A 22775-nucleotide genomic window follows, 5' to 3' on the forward strand; every position below is an offset into this window, starting at 1 on the left:
GTGCAGGTCTTCTTTCACGCAGATTTTGGAACTAGCTCGGTGTGTTTATGTGATCCTAATGTCTCACATCATGTTTGATACCTTTGGACCGTCCGCTTACCTCATGCCTCTTTTCCCTCAGGTGTCAGCCACAGATGAGGATCGTGGTTCCTTTGGTGCCATATCCTACACTCTGGGCTCTGGGTCCGGAAGCGTGGTGCCAACACACTTCACTCTGGACAAGGAGACGGGCCAGCTGTGCACCAGCACAACTCTAGACCGGGATGAGGGATTGGACAAGTTTGACTTGACTGTCACTGCAACAGATGGAGTAAGAACATTTTACCCCTAAACTATAAGGAATATATTAATTAGTTGATCCGTAACTTTTTCATTTTCCCAGACAAATCAATCCTTCAAGGAATACTTTGTCCTTTTTGAGAAATATGATTCGCTTTCCTGCTAAGAGTCAGATGAGAGGAACAACCCCTTTTATGTCTGTATGATAAATATGAAGCTATAGACAGAGAATGAGCTTAGCACAAAGACTGTAAGATGCAAGATAACAACCCAACCATAAAACCACATTGAGTTGTTTTTTTAGCAACATATGCTGTGTTAATTAGTGAGCTTTGTGTAGATAGATTGTGTTACTTTTGTAAAGAGCTTGGCTAGCAGTTTCCCTCTGTTTCTCGTCTTTGTGTTAAGCTAACCAGCTGCTGGTGATAGGTTCTTAACAAAGCAAATAAGTGAATTTCCCAAACAACATATTCATTTAACCTTTGCATCTTTCATACAATCAAAGGCTGATCAATTATAACTGAAATGCATTTCTGAAGAAGACCAAAACGTCCGACTAGACTGAAGTCAAAGCATTGCTTCTTTGTGTTGCTCTATGACCACACTGATTATCCAGTGTGTAATCCTCCATCTGATCAAAGGCTCAGGCTGAAATCAAATTAAAGATGTGGACAGCTGAAGGAAAATAAATCTGATCAAAGACACATTCAGGATATGTTTGAAGAAGACAGCATCCTGTCCCATACCCAGTGTCTACAAAAAAATCAAGGAGAACCGCAACAGCATGGCAAAGCAATCAGAGCAAAACAGGAGTGCAGGAGGAAAAAAGTAAAGAAGTAGGGAAACAGATCCATTTAGACAGTCCATGTAAATTACCTTTTATTATAGGATGATACAATTTAAGTTAAATATAATTCCTTACCTGACCAAATTTACAGTCTTCGTTCTAGGATCATCCTAATGGATCCATGCACATTTCGTTCATCAATTATACACAATAGATGTACTTCAGTAAATTCATGAAGCCTTCATTCTCTTGTATATACTTGGGTCACATAAAGAAGTAGATACATAGCCATTGTTATACATGTAGTCGTTGTAGTGGTGGTGTTTTCATTTACTTTAATTAGCCCAGTTCAGGTAAAGATTAAATTCAGGTCTATAATTTACCATCCAACCCCCGCAATGCATCTTCCCTTGCAGCCCCAGCACATTCCCCACTCGAGCCAGCTGGTGTCTGTTCCCTTCGTCTCGACTATCCCTGTTTTTAATGGTCTTGTAAAACTAAAGCCCACAGATGCAGCGTAATGAGTGCAAACTCTTCAACTCGCTGGCAAATGCATATAGCCGTTGGTTGGCTCCATATTTCAGGGATGTTCAACAGAGAACTCATCTTTCTGTCTTCCGTTACAGCTGCTTCATCTTTACAGTATGACATAAATCTATTGTCATGGTTTCAAGACATGAAAGTCCTGGACTGTCACTGTCACCAAGGGATAGACAACAAGTTGAATGTTGTCTTTGGGGATAAACTGTGTGGGAAGGGAGGAAGGATGTGATTCAAATGTCCACTCTTATGATTTAGCCTCCTTTTATTTCAATAGCAAGGCCCATGATATCATTTCAGCATTGGCCAGCTGTTGTGACCATGGTGCTGACATATTTTAATACACAAATCTTGAATCAAATCTAATTAAAACATTTTCTTTTCTTTTCTAGGGTGGGCTGAGCTCAGTAGCCCGTGTGCATGTCTCAGTGGTGGACATCAATGACAACCGGCCCACCTTTTATCCAGTGCTCTACACAGTCAGTCTCAGTACCCATAGTGCCCCGGGAACCTCCGTTGTCAAGGTAACAGCCAATGACCCTGATGCCGGGGAAAATGGCAGGGTGACCTACCGCACGGTGCCTGGAGGAGGCTCCACCTTCTTTACCCTCAACAAGGACACAGGTTTGTGTGTGTGTGTGTGTGTGTGTGTGTGTGTCACTATACCATGTAAAAGCATGTGCCATACACACCTAACAAATATGGATGAGCCATTCTACCAAAATGTAGTAGAAGTACACTTTTGGTTGAAATTGTGTCAACACCACAGTCTGACACCACAACTTTACCTTACCATAAAAAAATTTTAACCATAGTATTGTGTCCTTTTTGTGGAAAAAAAAGCAAAAAGAAAAGTAGAAAATTCAGCTAGTTGAGGCTAACTGGCAAGACAACTAGGTTTTCATTTTTTGTGGAATATGAATGTCAGTTTTGCTGCAGATCTTAGTAACTGAGTTTGTTAAACCATATAAATAAGCCAGTAGCTAAAGTGTTAGATAATACAGAGAAAAGAAAAGTAACAAAACTAATCATTTTAACAGCTCAGCTTAGCTAAGCTTAGCTTAGTACTGTAGCATCTAACTCTTGCAGAATTCATGTGATTCCAGGTGGTTAAGCTACATTTAAATCACACATTTTATCATGTAATCCATCGTTAATTAATACAACTAGCTCCTTATTACAAATAAAGAAGCGATGAGACGAGATGAAAATACATTTTGTCGATAGATTTTGTGTTTTCATGCACTCTTTAGATGGTCTTTAGAGTGCAGTTTTGTTAGATTTTCTATGGTCTGTTTAAGTTTTTCAATCTTAGTATCTGTTATACAGTTTGGCTAAAGCCTTCGAACTTCAACTTTTTCTGTAGTTATTGCTCTCTGTCTTTGTTAGGCAGTATTGCAACCACTTTGGAGTGTTCAAAAATAAATGAATGTAAAGTATTTTTTTGTCCCTATTTTTTCTTCCTCTGCAGGTGTAATTTCTCTCTCTCGCTCCCTCCATGGCAAAGCCAACACTGTAATCTCTATGGTGATATCAGCTGAGGATGGTGGTGGCCTGACGGCGCCAGTCAATGCCAGGGTGAACGTGAGCGTGGTGGGAGGCTCAGTGGCGTCTCCCGTGTTTGAACAGGCGCAATATTTCTTCACTGTGACCGAGGACGTTCTCAGGGGGACGGCGGTGGGAGTTGTCCGTGCTGCTACCAAGACGGGTTAGGACTCCTGTACACTTATGTCCTCTGATGAAGTAGTTTTTCTCTTTACTCTACTGTAGTGTGTTGCGTGTGTTTTTGCAGGCTTGCTTTCTATCAATTGACTTCACATACCTCACCACTGGGAACCTGTTTTATGTGACTTACCTGTTTCCATCTTTCTGACAAGTACCGGGACAGAAATGCACTAATGGGCTGCAGAGTGCATGATGCCTTACCTCTCGCTCCAGCAGTTGTACAAATACACAAGCAACAAGAGCATACACTCCATTAAGAAATCACATTCATCACACAGCGTGTGCTTTAGAAGGGATTATATTCACTGTGGCTGGACCTTTATATTCTCTCACTATTAATGATGGAGAAATGGATTTGGATGATGCTAAGTCTGAGTAGGAGTCAAAATGAAGTGTTCTCAGTGGTGTAGTGGATAGAAGCACACTTATCTCTGTCTGTGTAGCTGAACGAGGCTTTCAGTGAATCCAGACACTCAACCACTTTGAGTGAACCCAGTCCTTCATTTACACTTACATGAGATATGAGCTGAAATAAACACACCATATCCCCGTATACTAAAAGTGGGTTTGGATCTGTCATGTGAATTTTTTATGTGTCGGGTATATATTCACTTACGTAAAGTGGAGTGGGAAATCAACAATCTCTCCTCTCTTTTAGTGCTGTTTAGTGGTGAGACCTTTAATGGATTTTTTTTTTTTAAACAATTCCTTTAGTCATTTATAGGCAGAAATACCAAAGATAGGTTGCTTCCAGCTTCTCAAATGTAACTATTTGCTGCTTTTCTGTTTTATATCATTGTAACTTGAATACCAAGCATCCTGGGAATAATTGTGACATGCTTTTTTACTGTTGTCTTCCATTTAGGTGTCTCTAAGGATATCTTTTACTCCATCTCCTCTGGAGACCCTGATGGCTACTTCACAGTGGACAGTGCTTCTGGTACCATTCGTACAGCCCTTCCTTTGGACCATGAGACCTGCACCAGTCTTGACCTGGAGATCCAGGCACGTTCTGGCTCTCCTCCAGCGTACGGAACCAGCCGGGTACACATAACCATTTCAGACATCAATGACAATGCCCCCACCTTCCTTCCCTCCTCATCAGAGTCCCTGCTTTTACCCGAGATCACCAAAATGGGGACTGTTATCTACCGCATTCAGGCCAGTGACAAGGATTCTGGTCATAACGGTCAGCTCAGCTTCGACCTGGTCTCTGCTGGGGCGGCAGGCAGCAATGGCCAGAGGACATTTGGTGTTGACCGGGGCAGTGGAGAGGTACGTCTGATTGGGAGTCTGTCATACGAAAATGTCCCACGGTATGACCTTCAGGTGGTTGCCAAGGATGGTGGAGCACCTCAGCTTAGCTCCACCTTCACTCTTGTGGTCCACATCCAGGCACAAGACGCACAAGGCCCCAACTTTGACACCCTTACTTACCGCGTGGAGCTACGGGAAAACACACCTCTCAACACACGTTTCCTCCAGGTTCGAGCCCTCAACAGAGAGGCTTCTGGGAATGGTGGAACCTCTTCCTCATCTTCTTCCTCCTCTATTTCTTATCGCCTTAGGCCTGATGGTGATGCTGCCGGTTTTGGCATCATGCCAGATAGTGGGTGGCTGTTTGTTCGTAGCTCTCTGGACCGAGAGGTCAAAGACATGTACCTGCTGACTGTCCTGGCCACCTCAGGCACCGGGGGAGCAGGGAGAACTGGCAGTGCCACTGTCAGAGTGACAGTGACAGACGAGAATGACAATTCCCCCAGACTGAGCCAGGAGAGGGTGTTTCTGGCTGTCAGAGAGAACCTGCTGGCGGGGACAGGCTTTGGCAGGGTGTCTGCGACGGACAGAGATGCAGGACTAAACGCTCGACTGACCTACAGGCTGCTGCACACTGACAGACACTTTCAGATCAACTCCCAAACAGGTGAAGAAAAACACCCTGACTAAGCTTTTTTAAGCAGGATTTAAGAGCAGCAGTGTTACACTACATTAAATGTAATTAATGCAGTTAAACGTACTCATTAACCAACACTAATACCAGCATGATTTCCTTTAATGAATTAATGATTTGCTGTTTGTCAATTAAATTAACATGCGAATTAATCCCTAACTATTGCAAGCAATCCAAGCTGAGGCTTTCGCTCAATTTGTGTTCCTCTTTCCCCTCAGGTGAGATCAGTACCCGCCTCGCCCTGGACAGAGAGCAGCAGTCCAGTTACCAGCTTGTTGTGGTCGTACAGGATGGGGGTACGCCGCCTCGCAGCGCCACCGGCACCGCTCATATCACCGTGCTGGATGAGAATGACCACGCCCCCAGCTTCACTCACGGCAGGCCGGACAGGGAGCTGCTCCTTCAGGTGAGAATGAAAGGAGATTAGGTAGGTCAGGTGAGGACAGACAGAGATCCAGCTGCTTTAGGAGATAAATATTATATAATGATGAATCTTATTTGCCTGGGTTTCAGCTGGATTTCTGCGCACACTGGGGCCTTAACTAATATTGTGAGATTTCTTTAATAGATATTTGAAAATAAATGACAGTTAAAGTTATTTTGCATTTTTGAAGACTCTGGTCTAATCCCATACTGTTGAGAAATAATTCTGTTTCCTTGCACATTAATCATAATGTTAAAGAGGAAACAAGGACATGATAAGAAACATAATGTAATACTGTACATACCCAAGACATAGGATGTTGAAAAAAGATATTATTATGAATAACAATCTTTCTTGATTGTAGGTGATGGAGGGGCTTCCATCTGGGACAGTCCTAGGGACAGTGATGGCTAAAGACCCAGATGAGGGAGAGAATGGGACCATATACTACTCTTTATCAGGTATCATAAATCCTCCTACACGTACATTTCAACATTCACATTATCCAGTTGTTAGATAATGTTTATATAGTATTTCATCATCATTGATGATCTTTGAGCTGACATCCACATCTGTTGCATCCTCTGAAGGCGCCAGAGCAGAGCGTTTCTCCCTTAACCCGACCAGCGGCGAGCTGAGAACTGCTTCCCCTCTGAGATGGGCAGAGCGAGCAGAATACACCTTCACTGTGACTGCAGCTGACCATGGGACACCCGGCCTCAGCTCCACCTGCCAGCTACGTATACAGGTAAACATAATCAGTGCATTTTCCAACCTACGTCTGCACGCACAGCTACACATTTGTTGCTTCTCAGGAACATTTCCAAAGACATTCAACATATTGAAACAAAGGCCAGTTTGGTGACCAAGCCAAAAACTGTCACATGTACACATTACCTCAGTCCTTTTGCATTCCTTGCTGCGAGTAATTTCCTTACACTGTGCACGAAATGAACAGTATAACTGTCAAAGGAATTGAAAAAGCGGTAAATATGAGAGGGAGAGAAACTGAACCTGGGCCTGTACAAACATAATCATCTATCCAATCTAGTGTGTGTTTCCTGCTCCAAAGGTTAGCAAGGTAACCAAAACCGAAGGTGAGAAACCCCAAGCTGCAGGAGGAAGCTGGTCTTGACTGAGTTATTGTTCTGAACTTTCTGTAGGAGGGTCAGTCCTGCATATCAACGTACAATATCAGGAATTCGACATCAGGAAAGAAAATGGTCTGCCGCAGAGGCATTTGGCCAGAGAAGGGTGTTGGTTTGCTTTGACTATGGAGCTTTTAGCTCAGTGTTTTTATGTGATATGATTTCAGAGAGGAAAAGGATGCTAATTACCGCAGGAGCGCTCGCCTTAGATGTTGCTTGCGCCCTGCTTGTGCGACACTGAGATTAGACAGAGGGGAAACAGGCACCTTGGAATCAAATGCTCCCAGATGAGATCTGATGAGAGCCAGCTGCATCAAATCACACAAAAAGAAAGGGAATACACCACTATACGGTAGCAGGCGGGGACACATACATGCACACAGACGTGCTTGCTGCAACGGCACATTTCAGTGTTACTCTCATGGGGTAACATTCCCACATAATGATTTTGAGATAACATTTCAAATAGCTGCGGGTGAAATCAGACACAGGGATATTTGTACACCACAAGTACTTCAGCGCTCGTGCTAGCTGGCTTGTACTGTATGTAAAAGCACTTTTCCTTGGAAAGCCAAGGAAAAGTACAAGTGGTACTGGACAGTACAGTTTCTGGCACCATCTTGCACATGAAAATGGGAATTCAAAACACCTGCTGTCCTGTCACCCTCTATGAGAACATTGACAGATTAAACACACCGCAAACCTCAGTGAAAGGCAGTCAGTTCTTGCTGAATTTCACTTGAATTTTAAAATCACTGGACCGTTTTGTTTTGTGGTGGACTGTGACTGGTTTGCTGCATCACTGCAGTGAAACACAGAGGAAAGTAGAACAGGGCTCTATTTAGAAAAAAAAAGATTCACTTACATCGACATATGGTCTGTAGCACATTTGAGCTGCAAATGTCTGCACATATAGTGTCAGTCTTCTTAGTCAGCACATCACAGCACAGGCCAAATTATCCACATCACTGTCCTCTTCAAGTTTTTCCTTGATATTTATTCTTAATTCAGGCACCAGAAAGATGCAATTCATTGCAAGAGATCTTGGTGACGAAAGCAAAGGATGGTGTGTGTTGATTTTTTTTTTTTTGATGATGAAACCAGACCAAATCTGCTTATATTTGCTGTCTCCAGAGTTCTTTGATCTATCCCAAAGCAAAAGTGAACCCTTAAGCTCAAAGTGGCGAAAGCTCTCTGGCACGAATTTGTTTCCTATCTCACCACAACGCTGCATATGGAGGCTGCACTTCTTGCCCTGCATCATTTCAACTGGAATATTTACAGTTTTCCCTCCCATCACACCCTTCATTATTTTGACACAGATCGCAAATTCTGACTCTCATCTTGAAGCCAGAATGCCACAGTGTCAAGATATTTACTGGAAGAATGGAACAGATGCCTGTGAGGGTTATTATAGTAATAACAACAAAACAGACACAGACTACAGCCCAAGGCTATGTTTAGGGTTGGGCTCGGGTGAGAGCCATATAGCTGCATTGTCTGCAGAATACCAAAGGAAATAAGATCCAGTAACATGCAAAGCACAGCACTCGCCTTGACACTTTTCTCCTACGCTTGGTTACAATAATACAATAATATTATATATAGACTGAAATGTTTTCACTGGATTCTTTCGCACACTTCCTTCAGGTTCTCAGCTCCTCCAAGTCCAGCCCCAAGCCCAACATGCTCTTAATGACCCTGAACACAGTCGAAGGGGCTGACCCAGGCTCCATCATTGGCACAGTTCGACCACATGACAAGCATGACTCTGCCATATTGGAAGGCCAGGTGACCTACCTGGTAGTAGGGGGAACAGACCAGGATGGGACTTTCATGGTGGACCGTTTAAAGGGCGATGTGTATCTGGTACGTGAGCTGGATTATGAGAAGGGGTCGAGGTACACTCTGAACATCGAGGTGTCTGACTTCTCCCAGGCGTTTCCCAGCAGCCACCTGGTGCAGCTGGATATCAACGTGCAGGATAGCAATGACCACACCCCCCAGTTCACAGAAGACCCTGTTACCATCGTGGTCCCAGAGAATATAGAGCCTGGGGCTTCCATATATACCTTCCAGGCTGTGGATCAGGTGGGAAATTGAGATTATTTATCTGCTACAGAAGAAATTGCAATGTTTACCATTGGCTGAAATTTCTTCTAATTCATGCTCTGTTTTTTTATAGGATGGCAGTGGACCAAACAGCGAGCTACATTACTCCATCGAGCACTACTGGCCTGACACGCCGGACCTCCTGACCCTTGACCCCTCCAGTGGAGTCCTGACCCTCGGGCAGAAGTTAGATCGTGAGTCCACACCCTCCCTCTACCTTGTGGTGCGGGCCACAGATCAGGCAGTGGATCCCTCTCAGAGGCGCTGGGGTTCAGTCACTGCCCGAGTGTTTGTGACAGACGAAAACGACAATGCCCCAGTCTTCAGTTCTCCGTCTGCAGTCAGCGTCATGGAGGACCAGCCTGTGGGGTCAGTGGCATGTCAAACGCTAGACTGTTTTTTTCAGTCATCAGACCACAAAGGACAAGAACATTTACGTTCATGGCTCCGAGCTTGAAAATTAGCTAATGGTTGGTATCTTTTTTTACCAGGTTTGTGATTTTGTACGTGATGGCTCGAGATGAAGATGAAGGTGAAAATGGCCGGGTGTCGTACAGAATCCAGACGGGGAACGGTGCTGGTCGCTTCAGTCTGAACCCCAACACTGGTAAGCTTATTTTTAGAGTGAGACACAAGATCTAAAAATAATATTAAAGTCATATAACAGGAGTCTGGGGATTTCCCCAGTATATCCAATTTACACTCCATCAAGGGATGATTAGAGTAAAATTCACCACATAATTTCATGCGTTTCCAATCCTGTTTTGAATGATTTAACGCTGCAGGTTTAGTATGTGTCTTTTTTTCTGTGGGATTTCATGATTGATAGATAATCAGCATCCCACCCATGGAAGCCCCCTGAATGAACAAAACTTTCCAGAAGATCGTAATTACCCACTGAAGTGCTACGTCTACTGGGTCTCAACTGCTAAAACACTCATAACCCTCATAACCCTCTTTACTAGATGATCTTTCAATGCCTTCAAGCAATATGTCACTTGAATAATGCTTTGGTGTTCTTTCCTTGACGGATTTGTTCATGGGAACAGATCTTTATTTGGGCTCGGGACGTGGACAGCCTTTGATATCTTATATATGTGTATGTGTAATCTCTTCATCAGTGGAGCTGGGGGGTGTGGGCGTGCTCAGCTCTGTCTGAGGTGGGATTAGGAACCATAAGACAGAACATTAATGCAGCTTCCAGATGGAAGAAAGTCTTTACTTCATTACTGTCAAGTGTCCGGTGCACTAGCAGGGGCTGATTTCACTTCTGGTTTGTTTCTCAGACTGCGTGGTGCTCATGGCTTAAGCTTATGGTTAATATTAGCTGTAATAGCAGATTAGCATTGAATTGTGAAGACATTTACCAAACTGCCTGGCTAATATGGTAGGTATCATTAGCCTGATTATTGCCTATAAATTATATGTCTGGTCTGCCAATATTACATTTCTGTTATTTTATACTACAGCTGCTTAATTTCTGGTTTTATTGACCACTTGAAAGCTAATGTTTCCTATATGTTTCTGCAATTCTTCTCAAGTAGTTTCAAAAGTAGATAAAGCATTTTATTCATGCTGTTTGAGAACATTGCATAGCAGCAGTGCATTATGAAAGATTCTGTCTAGTGCATGATAATATGCACATTTCCTGACATGCAGTATATAATATTAGTAGTATTTCCTTTATTATTTATAGTAGTATTTCTTGACTTGTTTTTTTGGAAACATTTTAATCTTGATAAAATGTAACTAAAGTTTAATGTGATTTTGAACATAGATAATCTAGAGAAAACCTTTATCATTTGACTGATACTATATCAGTGACACTAAATTGGCTGCAGAGGAGGATGTACAGCCAGTGTTTTGCATCTGTCTGTGTTTTGGCTGAAGTGCGGGAGCTAGCAGAACTTCACAGAAACATCAGAGCGATAGCCTCACAGAAAAGGCAGCGCACGGTGTATGTGTTTGGCACGCTGTGGCATTAATACATAACACACATCTCCCACGCACAGCATGCCAGCTAAACTTGTACACTTTCTGTGAACAGTACACACGCACACATTTCCTATTTCCTCTCACGTTGGCTGACCCTCCTTGTAGGCAGGGTGATGACAGGGGTGTGGGATGTAGACATAAAAGGTAGGAGAGTAACTGGAGCCAGAATCTGAGTGGTGGAGGTCTGACTCACAGACGTATCTGAACCAACATGATTTACATAAAGTACACACACCAGCTAATGCCGTACAGATTTAAAGGCTAACAGATACTGTAATGAGAAATGGGAAAAAGCAATAACTTAATTTTAGGGGAGGTCATAGGTTGATTTTAGTTGGCAACCATGTAGCTCCAGGCTCTAGTCTGGATACTGCATGTCTTTGCTTACATTCCTGTGCTTGTGCTTTGCAGTAATCATGCATTTGAACTGATGAAGCTCTGCATTACAGTCTGATTCACATTTGAATGCATAGTCACAGTGCCAGAAGTGAGGAGCTGGCATGAAGTAACTGTGGTATCTTGGTTACTGTGGAAACTCTTATAAAGCAAAGCTGTAAAGGTTTTAGTTTTTATTGGTCCTCGAGGGCTACAAATACTGCCTCTCTCAGGTACTCAAAATTACATGTTCACAAAAACTAATCACATTTAGATACAAACACACTTGCACACACATTTCAAGACCAAAAGATTTAAAAGATTCAAATGAGAAAAGATATTTTAAGTGAAGTAATCAAGGGAAGTTCTTATTCACTGCTCATTGAGTATTTTTCTCTTTTGTAGGCTCTCTCTCCATCCTTAAAGCCTTAGACCGGGAAGAGCAGGAAGTCTTCAATCTGACCATTGTAGCAGAGGATCATGGGATACCTCAGCTATCTACCTCTCAGGTGCTGTGCGTGCAGGTGATTGATGTGAACGATGAAGCTCCGGTGTTCCAGCGAGCAGAGTTTGAGACCCAGGTGATGGAAAACCGAGGACCTGGAACAACAGTGCTGACAGTGACTGCCACCGACAGGGATCAAGGTTGGTTAAATGGGTTATTTCAATATATAGAATAAGTGTAGTCAGTGAGCAGGAAATAGAGGCTCAGGGAAATCAAACTGTACACATACTGTATTTTACTCAGATTTCCTGCTTCATATTTCCATAATAAAGTCTGTAGATTTAAAGAACATGTTTTTTCTTTTGAAGAATTATGGGTCATTTCAAGAAGGAAGGATGTAGAACAAAGTCAAGATCTGAAAGCGTTAAAAGAAGAAAGGTTTCAGAATTTAGTGCAGGAGGAACGACTTAAAAAGGTACAGCTGATATACAGCACTTACGCCTCCAGTAGGAAGGCCAGAGAACTAAACGAGAGACATTAATGGTTTTGAGAAACCACATGACTTTAAAACAAACCACAAGCTCATACTAATGAAAATGTGTGGCTACAATCATTGTCCAGAGCCGTATGTTTCTGGAGTTTTTATTAGGGTTTGCTAATGGCTCTATGCAGCTGTGGATTCATCATATTATTTCCTTATTACATTGAATGTAGCCTATTTTCTTGAATGCTTGTTTTGTAGTTTGCCCAGACTTTTACTTTTTATTGTCTGTCATGTGTTTTAATGCAGGTTCTAATGGCCAAGTGACGTATGGGGGTGTGACAGAGGAAGGCTTCATCATCAACCCTGTGACAGGAGTCATCACCACCACAAAGGAACTGGACAAAGAGCTACAGGATCACTACACTCTCACTGGTACTAAACTATCTATTGTCTTACACAACTCTACTTGACCTGTTTTATGCTAATGGAGCTGAGGCTGGTTTATTTCCACAGAGCGCCTCACATGCATCAGTTTAAACTTCTGTATGGGATCCAACATCTCATCATCTTAACTCTATCTCTTATCAGTGTATGCCAGGGATGGAGGGCTGCCTCCTAACTTTGCCAAGGCTGTAGTCCGTGTGGAGGTGCAGGACGTAAATGACAATGCTCCGGTCTTTGCAAAGCCATGGTACGGACTGGAAGTGCCGGAGAACCAGGCCCCTGTAGAGCTTTGCTTTCTCAAGGCTACAGACCCGGACTCGGGTCCTGGTGGAGAGCTGGAGTACAGGATTACTGGTGAGAAACAGTGTTATGTGTCTATCCCAAGTATTTTGTTAGAATGGATTTAATGAGGGATTTAGTTTACCACAATTACTGTAATTACTGTTTCCTGGTGTGACTGCTGTGAAAATAACAATGTCTTGTGAAAAACAATGACTTTTTCTCATTTTTGGTGTTTGTCAGGCTCAGTGTGGTCATATTTATATTTATAGGTTGTTGACAGATTATTGCGGTTGACACTTGGACATGGTAATATCTGAAATTGTACTGAAAGTTTGCAGAAATGTGATACATGCAGCATTTGGACTAATGCATTGGTTTTGACTTGGCTCTATTCCTCCCATATGAAAGATCAGATCTGCATACAGCTAACGCAGGCTCGCTCCTTACATTCCTCTGTCTTATTTCAAATGTAGTGCATTCCATGTCACTCTCTGGAGAGCATTCAAACTTTGACTTAAGTGCAGAGCTGGCACAGATGTTCTCCGTTCTTGTCTTCTTGTAGCACTCAATCCACAGAAAACTCTTCAATTTTTAAAGACTTTTCTTTTTTTTCTATCATGTGACCTCCTTCCATTCAGCGGGAGACCCTCGTGGAGATTTCCAGCTCCACGCCAGCACAGGAGCCCTGTCTACCTCGCGCAGCCTAGACAGGGAGACGAAGGCAGAATATACTCTGGAGGTGGTGGCCACGGACCGAGGCAGCCCTGCTCTCAGCACTACTGTCACTGTGGAAGTCAAAGTGCTGGATGTCAATGACCACAGCCCTGTCTTCAGCAGAAGCAGCTACTCTGTGGAAGTGTCAGAGGATGCTGCAGAGGGCACACAAGTTTTGGAGGTAAACAGAAATTGGGATCAAGATGATCATAGACTGTACATTTATCAAACGTTTCACTGTACTTTACTTTTATATCAAAGGTGTTCATATGTCAGTGATACTAATTTAATCATATGACCTCATTTGTCTGTTTCCAGGTGTCAGCCACAGATGCTGATGATGACCTGAATGGGAAGGTTCTGTATTTCCTTAGCCGAGAGACGCACGGAGCGTTTACTGTGGATGAGAACACTGGTCGTATCACCACAGCAGCACCTCTGGACCGGGAAAAGTGGGCGTCCTATAGCTTCCAGGTGTTTGCTGTTGACCTTTCACCTGCTGCACCCAGGAACGCCTCTGCTCAGGTAAATGAGGTTGGATGTTAAAAGGTGTTCAGTTGAAAATAATTCATTATTCTCATGCTGGATTTATGAGTATTTTTATGCTCATTACAATGGCAATAAATTTCCCACTGTGACCTCTACCTTCTAGGTGACAGTCACCATCCTGGATGTCAACGACAACACTCCTTTCTTCATCCAGGATCCACTGGTCATCGAGGTGTCCAGCAGGCGTTCCCAGCGCGTTCTAGCCACGATGAAGGCCGAGGACAAGGACTTTGGAGCCAACGGTTCTGTGTTTTACCGTTTCGCTATGCCAGTGAGGGGTTTCAGCATCAACTCCCTGACTGGGGAGATCCAGGCCACTGAGCCACTGGGAGATCTGACCCAGGCTCAGAGGACCTTAATTGTGGAGGCCATGGACCAGGGCAGCCCAGCTCAGTCTGCACAGGGTGTGGTGGTGATTTACGTGAAAGAGGTGGAGTACAATGGTATTCGCTTCTCTAGGAATGCCAGAGATGTCAGCCTACAGGAGAACGCTGCAAGAGGTTGGACATTCATAGATTGTTATTTTTATTGTTCCATCATAACCTTTTGAGATTTCTCTGTTGTCACAGTTCTGGAATATTTTTGCTTTTCTTCTTCCAAAATTCAGGCACAGCCGTGGCTCAGGCTCAGGCCCAACACCCAGATGGCACACGTAAGGGTATCAGCTACAGCCTCTTCAGTGGGAACAGAAAGCAGGCCTTCAGCATCAGCTCCTCAACAGGTAAAACTCACAATAAGTGTTTTTTAAGTAATAAACCTTAGCTTGCCAATAAGGTGTGGACTTTTAGAAGCTGTATCCACAAACAGAAGTTTGATCACATCCTCATTTTGCTCCAGGTGAAATCTTGGTGCAGAGCTCCAAAGGTCTGGACTTTGAAGACACCCCCAGACTACGTCTAGTTGTGAAGGCTGAAACCATGTCCTCCACATCTTTCATGGCCATTAACTTAATCCTGCAGGATGTCAACGACAACCTTCCTCGCTTTCAACTGCAGAATTATGTAGCCTACATGAAAGAAGCACAGGGATATGAAATGCCAATTATACAGGTACTTCCAAATTTAAAAACTGCACAGTAAACTGCACGACAGTGACAGACTGGGACTTGGTCTACAGCCGTTTCTTTAAGGGTATAAATAAATTCTCATTCCTCCTTTTTCCTCCCTCACCTCCACCTATTTTCCCAGGTGGTCGCTGAGGATGTTGATCAGGGCCAAAATGGTCAGGTGACCTATTCTATCCAGTCCTCAGGCATGAGCGGCCTGTTCAAGATTGACCCGATGACAGGAAGCATCACCACAGCGGCCATCATGGACCGTGAGATATTTACCCAGACCAAGTGAGAACAGAGCTGTGGTTGAATAAACCATTCTATGTGCTCATTTTGAGGACGGATATATATTTTACCTGTAATAACTGTTACTGCATGGTGGTGTACAGAAAAAAGCCCATTTTATTTACACACAGGAAACATATATAGAGGGAAAAATGAGACTTAGCACATCGTGAATCATATTCACTCAGCTAGATTGTGTTTAGATAGCTGGTGAGGAGGTTGACATAGTCTGCTGAAGATATAAGCACCATTACAAACTGATATCTGTACGCCAGATGTATCAAAGCTGCAATGCAAACTGTAACGTTTCATAACTTTTAGTGTTTTTGTGTTTCATAACAGCACGGAATGTGTAACCGAAGTAGCTATTCATTCTTTCATATTACTTTTACGCTCTACCATCACCAACATTACAATTAAACTATTAGAACTTGACATGTAATAAGAGACATGAGAAGGCTTTTTGGCAAACCTCTTCTGTGCCCTCCTACAGGCTGGTGGTTACAGCAACTGACAGAGGAAGTCCAAGACTGGCTGGTTCGGCCACACTGACAGTGATTATTATTGACCAGAATGACAACAGTCCCACAATCCCCTTGCCCAAGGAAGTGCGCATTCCAGAGAGTAAGTACTTTATTCGCAGGAATGTTGCAGGATTTTTGTGCTTTCCAGTTATGTATTTTATCTAGGTCACTTTAAGCAATTATATTAAATTTACAAATCAAATTCTGTCACTGCGCATGTCTTAGGATGTGTAGTTGAATGTTCAAAGTTGAATGCAACTAACAGGTTTTTGTTCAATTTCTCTCTCTATCTCTCAGATACGTTGATTGGCACAGAGATCACGCTTGTGACTGGTAATGATGTCGACTCCAGTCCTGCTCTCTCCTACTCCTTACAGCTGGACCCAACAGCCTTAGGCAAGTTTGGGATCCACCGCTACAGTGGAGGTGTGTCACTTACTGCCCCTCTGGACTTTGAGGAGAAGACGTGGTACACCGTTACCGTCAGAGCCACAGACAGCCAGCACCAAACTGAGGCTAACATTACAATATTGGTGGAGGATATTAATGACAATGCACCTGCATTCACCCATGATCTCTACCAGGTAGGATGACTCATAAATCAAACTTATGTTCTTTTGTTTAGGCAGTCACTTTGATTTCTTTTAGGGTGTGTGTTGTGCAAATCTGTTTCTCGCAAATAAAGTTTTTAAACATCTTATAAAGTTTGATAGTGAGTTGTATATTCACTTTAGAATCAGTTTCTCTCCAGCAGACTACTTCATCAAGAAGTAAAAAATTGTACTTGTAGACATGTGCACACACAGAAATACACATGTACATTCCCAATGCGCGCACAGTGGGGGTAATAAAAGTTAACTACCTAATATTGACTGGGGAAAGGTTTTAGAGGTAACTCTGCATAATATTTACTACTCTGTCTCAGGAAATGATCTCAACATGAGCATAAGTTCAGGGAAAACAGGAACTACAATATAAAATGCAAAGTTTAGCACCCGTCTCTCCTCACCATGAGAATTTTATACGCTATTTATGTGAGCTGTTGTTTATTTTAAAATTCTTTGCACAGATGCTCAAGTGTTGTTATTGATATCGTTGCACCACAGGTATCTCTGCCTGAGCACACGCCACCAGGAAGTGCAGTTGTCACAGTAACAGCAACTGACAGGGACTCTGGAGAGAATGGAAAGATCACCTACAGAGTGATGTCATCAACCCAGGAGGGTTTCTATATTGATGCCAAAAATGGTAAGCAACCTTTTGGCTTCCTTCCTGATGATTTTTTAGCTCACTAAAAACTTTCTAGTGTTAATTGAAAGCAATATGTAATACATAACATTTTGATATTGAAGTAAAAGCACAATGTCTGACTTCCTCTCATTGACTTCCATATCCAGGAACCCTGTTCATCAGTCACAGAGCTGAGTTTGACCCTGAGCGTCCGTCAGTCAGTATTGTCATTGAAGCTCGTGACGGAGGCTCACCTTCACTGTCATCCCTCACTACCGTCCAGGTTCAAATTTCTGACGTCAATGACAATGCTCCTGTGTTCCACCAGTCTGAGTACAGGTCAGTCTACATTCATTACATGCTGGATGTTTTAGGGGGTAACATCATCAGCTGTTCTTACATATGTAATATTCCTCTGTCTGCAGGGCTACGGTTGCTGAGGACACCATTCCAGGGTCAACAGTATTGACGTTTGAGGCCTTTGACAGTGACCTCTCGCGAGAAAACTGTGGCTTTGACTTCGCTATTGCCAATGGAAATGAAGGAAATGTATTCCAGATTGAAAGCAGTGTGCGCTTCCTGGAGGGACGGGGCTTTCAAACTGTCGGGACTTTGCTGTTGGCTGAGGGTCTCGACTTTGAAACCAAGCAACTTTACAACCTCACTGTGGTAGTTTCAGACCGTGGTGTGCCCCAGAGGAGCTCTAGTATTGCTGCGGTGATAACCATTGGTGATGTGAATGATAACCCTCCAGTGTTCAGCAGAGCAGAATATACTGTGTCACTGAGTGAAGGAGCTGCTGCTGGGACTGAGATCATACGACTGACTGCTACAGGTGGGCAAAAGTCTTCTCTTGTTGTCTAGGTATCTCATTTTATCCCCCTTTGTCTCTGTCACTTTCTTAGTTTTTCTCACAGTTAATTCATTGTACTGTTGTTTTCCTTTTTTCAGACCCAGACTCCACTCCCAATGCTGAGATCCAGTATACTATCAGCTCTGGTGATGAGGTGAACTTATTTACCATGGACCAGTGGACTGGAGCCTTGCGGCTTCAGCGTGCACTTGATCGTGAGCACCAGTCCACACATGTTGTCATCATTCAGGCCACAGATGGACAGGGACACTTTGCGCTAGCTCCAGTCATTGTTGACGTCAAAGACATTAATGACAATCATCCATTCTTCCCCGTGGAAGTCCTGACAGCTAGTATCAGAGAAAACCAACCAGCTAACTCAGCTGTGACTGTTCTCCATGCCATAGACCATGACACAGGGGTTTTTGGCCAGCTGAAGTACTACATGGTGGAGCGGTCCAGGCCGGGAAAAGACAGCTTTACTGTGGACCAGAACTCAGGAGAAATCAGAAGCAAAATTCCCTTTGACTTTGAGAAGGTTAACTCCTTTAACTTTGTAGCAATTGCAGTAGATTCAGGCAACCACTCAGCCACTGTAACTGTACAGGTGTTTGTCACAGGTGAGGATGAGTATGACCCAGTCTTCACATCCTCTGATTTCACTTTTGAAGTCCCAGAGGGAGCCAAGAAAGGCCAAAGCATCGGTCAGGTCCAAGCAAATGATGAGGATGGAGGGGTGGATGGTATGGTTCTCTATTCTCTTCCCACCAGCTCTCCATATTTTGATGTAAACAAAACCACTGGGGTGATTTTCCTAAAGCTGGACAGTTCGGGCAGCAGTAGTAGCAGTGGGTCCGGCCGGGCCAAAAGGGAAACCAGGCTGATGACTCTTGATGTTAAAGCTCACAGTCCTCTGGATACATCTCGCACCGCCACAGCCCAGGTCTCCGTCGATGTCACAAACACCAACTTTGGCCTGGCTCCTGATGTCAACGTTCTGCTGATTAGCATCATTGCTGTGTCCCTTGGTTTCATCATATTGCTTGTGGTCATGGCTGTGGTGGTGTTCCTAGTCAAGTCACGCAGGAGAAAGAAGGAGCAGGATTCAGGAAACAGAACTGCTGCCTCAGGAACTGCTCTGCAGAAACTGGATGATTGCAGCTCAGGACCTGGAGGAGAAAGGATCTACCACCAGGCCTTGCCAGGCTATGCTGGAGATCAGGGTGGGGCTGGTGGTGGTCCCTACACTAGAGGAGGCTCTCTGGATCCCTCTCACTCCAGTGGAAGAGGATCAGCTGAGGCAGCGGAGGATGATGAGATCAGGATGATAAACGAGTACCCCCGCGTTGCCTCCATCACCTCGTCTATGCAGGAGCACATCTCGGCCAGAGGACCAGACTCTGGAATTCAGCAGGATGCTGACCAGCTCTCAGATATCTCCTGTGAACCTGCAGCTCTGGAGGGCAGTACCTGGTTCAAAGGAAAGAAACTGGGAGGCAGTCTCAGTGGGACTTTGCTCTCTGGTCAGCTCCCAGTCTATAGGGATGAGGGAGGTGGGTACCTGGGAGTGGGCCGAGGCCTCAACATTTCCCTGCCCAAGGATTATGCCTTCCCAGAGGATGGTAAACCTTCAGTGGATGGTTCCCTCACAGCTATCGTTGCCAGTGATGAGGAGCTCCGTGGAAGCTATAACTGGGATTACCTGCTCAACTGGTGCCCGCAGTTCCAGCCTTTGGCTAATGTCTTCACAGAGATCGCAAGGCTGAAAGATGAAACTGCCCAGCAGAGCCAGAACCCTCGCCAACCCTTCCAGCCCAAGCCCAAAATGGATCCCAAACCTAGAATTGATCCCCCACCACTCATCACATCAGTGGCCCACCCAGGGGCCATGTCAGTTCCACCCAAGGTCCCTGTGATTGGACGGACATTCCCCCACTTGGCTTCACTCCGCAGGTCCCCTATCAGTCACGAGGGATCGATTTCATCAGCAGCAATGTCCCCCAGCTTCTCCCCTTCTCTTTCTCCTCTGGCAGCTCGATCTCCAGCTGTTTCTCCCTTTGGAGTCAACCAAGGGCCCTCAGCATCCATGATCAGCACCAGGGAGCCCTCACTGGACCAGAGTCCTGATCACGAGATGAGAATATGATGGACAAATTGTTTTAAGACAGACAACCTAAACAATGCATGATAGAGCACTCCTCTGACTGTTTTTTTAAGAGAACAAGTGGAGGTCAGTTGTACTGTCATTCTCAGAAATCATTCTCATCACAAGAATGAAGGTTTCACAAATGTCCAGTGTTCAATTGTCTGGCCAGAGCAATTCTGGACAATGGACACACCAACAAATACATACTTAACCTTCTTCTGGTAGAATATTTGCATTCTTTGAAGTACTTCTGTTGGTCGGCAGTGTTACAGGAACACACAAAAGTGGAACATGTGCCTGGGTTGACCGGACCAGCCCACTCTTCCACAGTGACGCAGGTCTCCATGAACTGATCAGGATTAAGAGGTAAACTGACCTCTTCATGGGAATGTACATTCTCCATGGCCTGCAGTCAGAGATCCCTTAGTGTGTAGATAGATAAATGTGTAGTGTTCATGTTACCTCGCTGGCTGGCCAGAGAGTTACAGATCTTGTTCCTCTCTTTGTGTCTGTGGACATTTTTACACTCCAGTATTAAACTCATCTAGTGGCTGCTTTTAAAAATGGCTGCTGGACATGTACTGTATGTGAATCCCATGGACAGACAAATTGGTGTTTGTTCACAAAGACGCTGATTCATTGAATTGCCAATGCATCACACAGTGGAAGAGCAATGGAGATTGTTGTTTTTCTCACCAATTCAGGTGACACTTCTTCTTCTTGATTTTACTTTTATTTTTATATATTTTTATATGAAATTATGATTTCAGATTTCCAGAAATGCCATTATTCCACATGGAGAGGTTATTGTTTTTGTGTATTTGCATATATGTATATTTGTATGTATGCAGACGACATTATGTACTGTACGTGTCTCCTAGGTTTTTAGAAACTCTTGTGACAGTTCTGTTGTGAGTGAGAGGGAGACTTTTGTGTTTTTAGCATTATTTATATGAAAAGAAGACTTGCTGCCCCATGTCAACAGTAGGAAACTGAGCACAGCTCAATCTATGCTGTGTTGTTACCTTTTCTGTTTTTTTGTCAAATTGTAGATCTTTCCAAATCCAAAACATCAACTGGATGAAAACCTGTGAAGCAATCTAAATGCCTGCCTCTCCAGCAGTTCAGCACTCTGTTGTTGTGTGCAGTTATGCACACCAGCACATCCCCTTTGTTTTTCAGGGACGGCTCAGTTTGCTGATCACCTCTGTGTCTTTGAAAAAAGTGCTTCCTAAAGTCAGTTACATCAGTCATTTACTTAAATGCATTTTACTGTGAAGTTTTTCATCTCAGCACTATGGAAGTAACATGCATTGCACAGGCTGGGATTCTCGTAGAAGGAAAGTGGCATAACTTGGAGAAATGTAACACAAGAGCCAGAGAAGTGGGAAGCAGAAGCCTGAATGCATGAGCCCTGATGAATGTACACAGATTTAGAAAACCAGTGCAGTATTTATTTCCATGTTAACTCTTTGCTCTGTGCATTTTATTTTCACAGTTCACACATCAAGGTTGTCACTGACATGATGAGGTGTTTTCAAGTTCCATGTGTTTAACTCATCATCTACACCTTCTCTCTTTTCTCTCATCATTCAGATCCAGTTTTAGCAATCTGCTAGCACAGCAAGAGGCAAAAGGGTTCATGAATGTCCTTTTCATTCATTTTCATTCTTCCATGTATTTTTCCCTCTGGCCTGTTTTTAATCTTTTGGGGTAATTGCAGATTTGGATGTCCTCTTGTTTTCAAGAGATGGCTTCTACCTCTGTTCTTTGTTCAGCATAACCCTACAAATCACCCCATGGAAAGCCGGCACTGGTTCAGCTACACATGCCATGAGCCTAACTCCAACACAACATATTCTCGCCTCATAATCATGCTGTCTCAGAAAAATTTCTGTATTGGTGGACCTCCATTTGGAGTTCAGTTTGAGATGAATGCCAGTGACTGATCAGTGGAGCAATGGCAGAAAAAAGAGCTGTACATGTATTTAAAGCAAATAATAAATTCCTACTGATCTCTTTTGACAAACTGGAGTCAGACTTCATCTTTTTCAGAATTCAAGACTTTGAGCGAAGACATTATTAAAGTTTAACACTGTTCTGGTTATCTGGGCTGTGAGAGGTGACTTTGAAGATTTGGAATTAAATCCAGTCATTTATGAGGAGACTATTACCAAAGGGAGGGGAAGATTTAGGTTTGGGCAAGCCTTATGAGGACAGCAGGCCTTATGAGGACAGTAGGCCAGGAGACAGAACTGTATGTCTAGAATGGTCACTATCTAGGTTTCAAGAGCAGCGAATATTCACCTGACAGTGAATGAGAGTTAATGGTTGCAAGATGTTGGAAACCAAGTCAAACAAAAAATAAAAGACACAATAGAAATGATGAAAACTAAAATTAGATATTTGCAAAGTTAACAGTGAAATTAGTT

At 43.6% G+C, this 22775-nt stretch overlaps 1 protein-coding gene across 1 annotated transcript in view; it reads left to right on the top strand.

Annotated features, from left to right (window-relative positions):
* The window catches only part of dchs1b (dachsous cadherin-related 1b), an 83799-nt gene extending 61427 nt beyond the window's left edge, over positions 1-22372 (top strand). The window contains exons 5-29 of the mRNA XM_071506037.1: positions 122-310; positions 1999-2230; positions 3078-3314; positions 4197-5255; positions 5501-5688; positions 6071-6167; positions 6297-6454; positions 8505-8945; positions 9040-9335; positions 9458-9573; positions 11742-11981; positions 12572-12697; positions 12854-13063; positions 13630-13886; positions 14024-14230; positions 14358-14754; positions 14862-14975; positions 15092-15303; positions 15442-15593; positions 16084-16214; positions 16412-16698; positions 17221-17362; positions 17512-17683; positions 17770-18179; positions 18296-22372. Coding sequence (XP_071362138.1) covers positions 122-310; positions 1999-2230; positions 3078-3314; positions 4197-5255; positions 5501-5688; positions 6071-6167; positions 6297-6454; positions 8505-8945; positions 9040-9335; positions 9458-9573; positions 11742-11981; positions 12572-12697; positions 12854-13063; positions 13630-13886; positions 14024-14230; positions 14358-14754; positions 14862-14975; positions 15092-15303; positions 15442-15593; positions 16084-16214; positions 16412-16698; positions 17221-17362; positions 17512-17683; positions 17770-18179; positions 18296-20343 — 8118 coding nt within the window. The 3' untranslated portion in view covers positions 20344-22372. The remainder of the gene's footprint in view (positions 1-121; positions 311-1998; positions 2231-3077; positions 3315-4196; positions 5256-5500; positions 5689-6070; positions 6168-6296; positions 6455-8504; positions 8946-9039; positions 9336-9457; positions 9574-11741; positions 11982-12571; positions 12698-12853; positions 13064-13629; positions 13887-14023; positions 14231-14357; positions 14755-14861; positions 14976-15091; positions 15304-15441; positions 15594-16083; positions 16215-16411; positions 16699-17220; positions 17363-17511; positions 17684-17769; positions 18180-18295) is intronic.
* Positions 22373-22775: the final 403 nt, after the last annotated feature.

Source organism: Trachinotus anak, unplaced genomic scaffold, assembly GCF_046630095.1.
Source record: "Trachinotus anak isolate AG129_WGS33_773 ecotype Australia unplaced genomic scaffold, CSIRO_AGI_Tana_v1 ptg000020l, whole genome shotgun sequence".
Taxonomy (NCBI): Eukaryota; Metazoa; Chordata; class Actinopteri; order Carangiformes; family Carangidae; genus Trachinotus; species Trachinotus anak.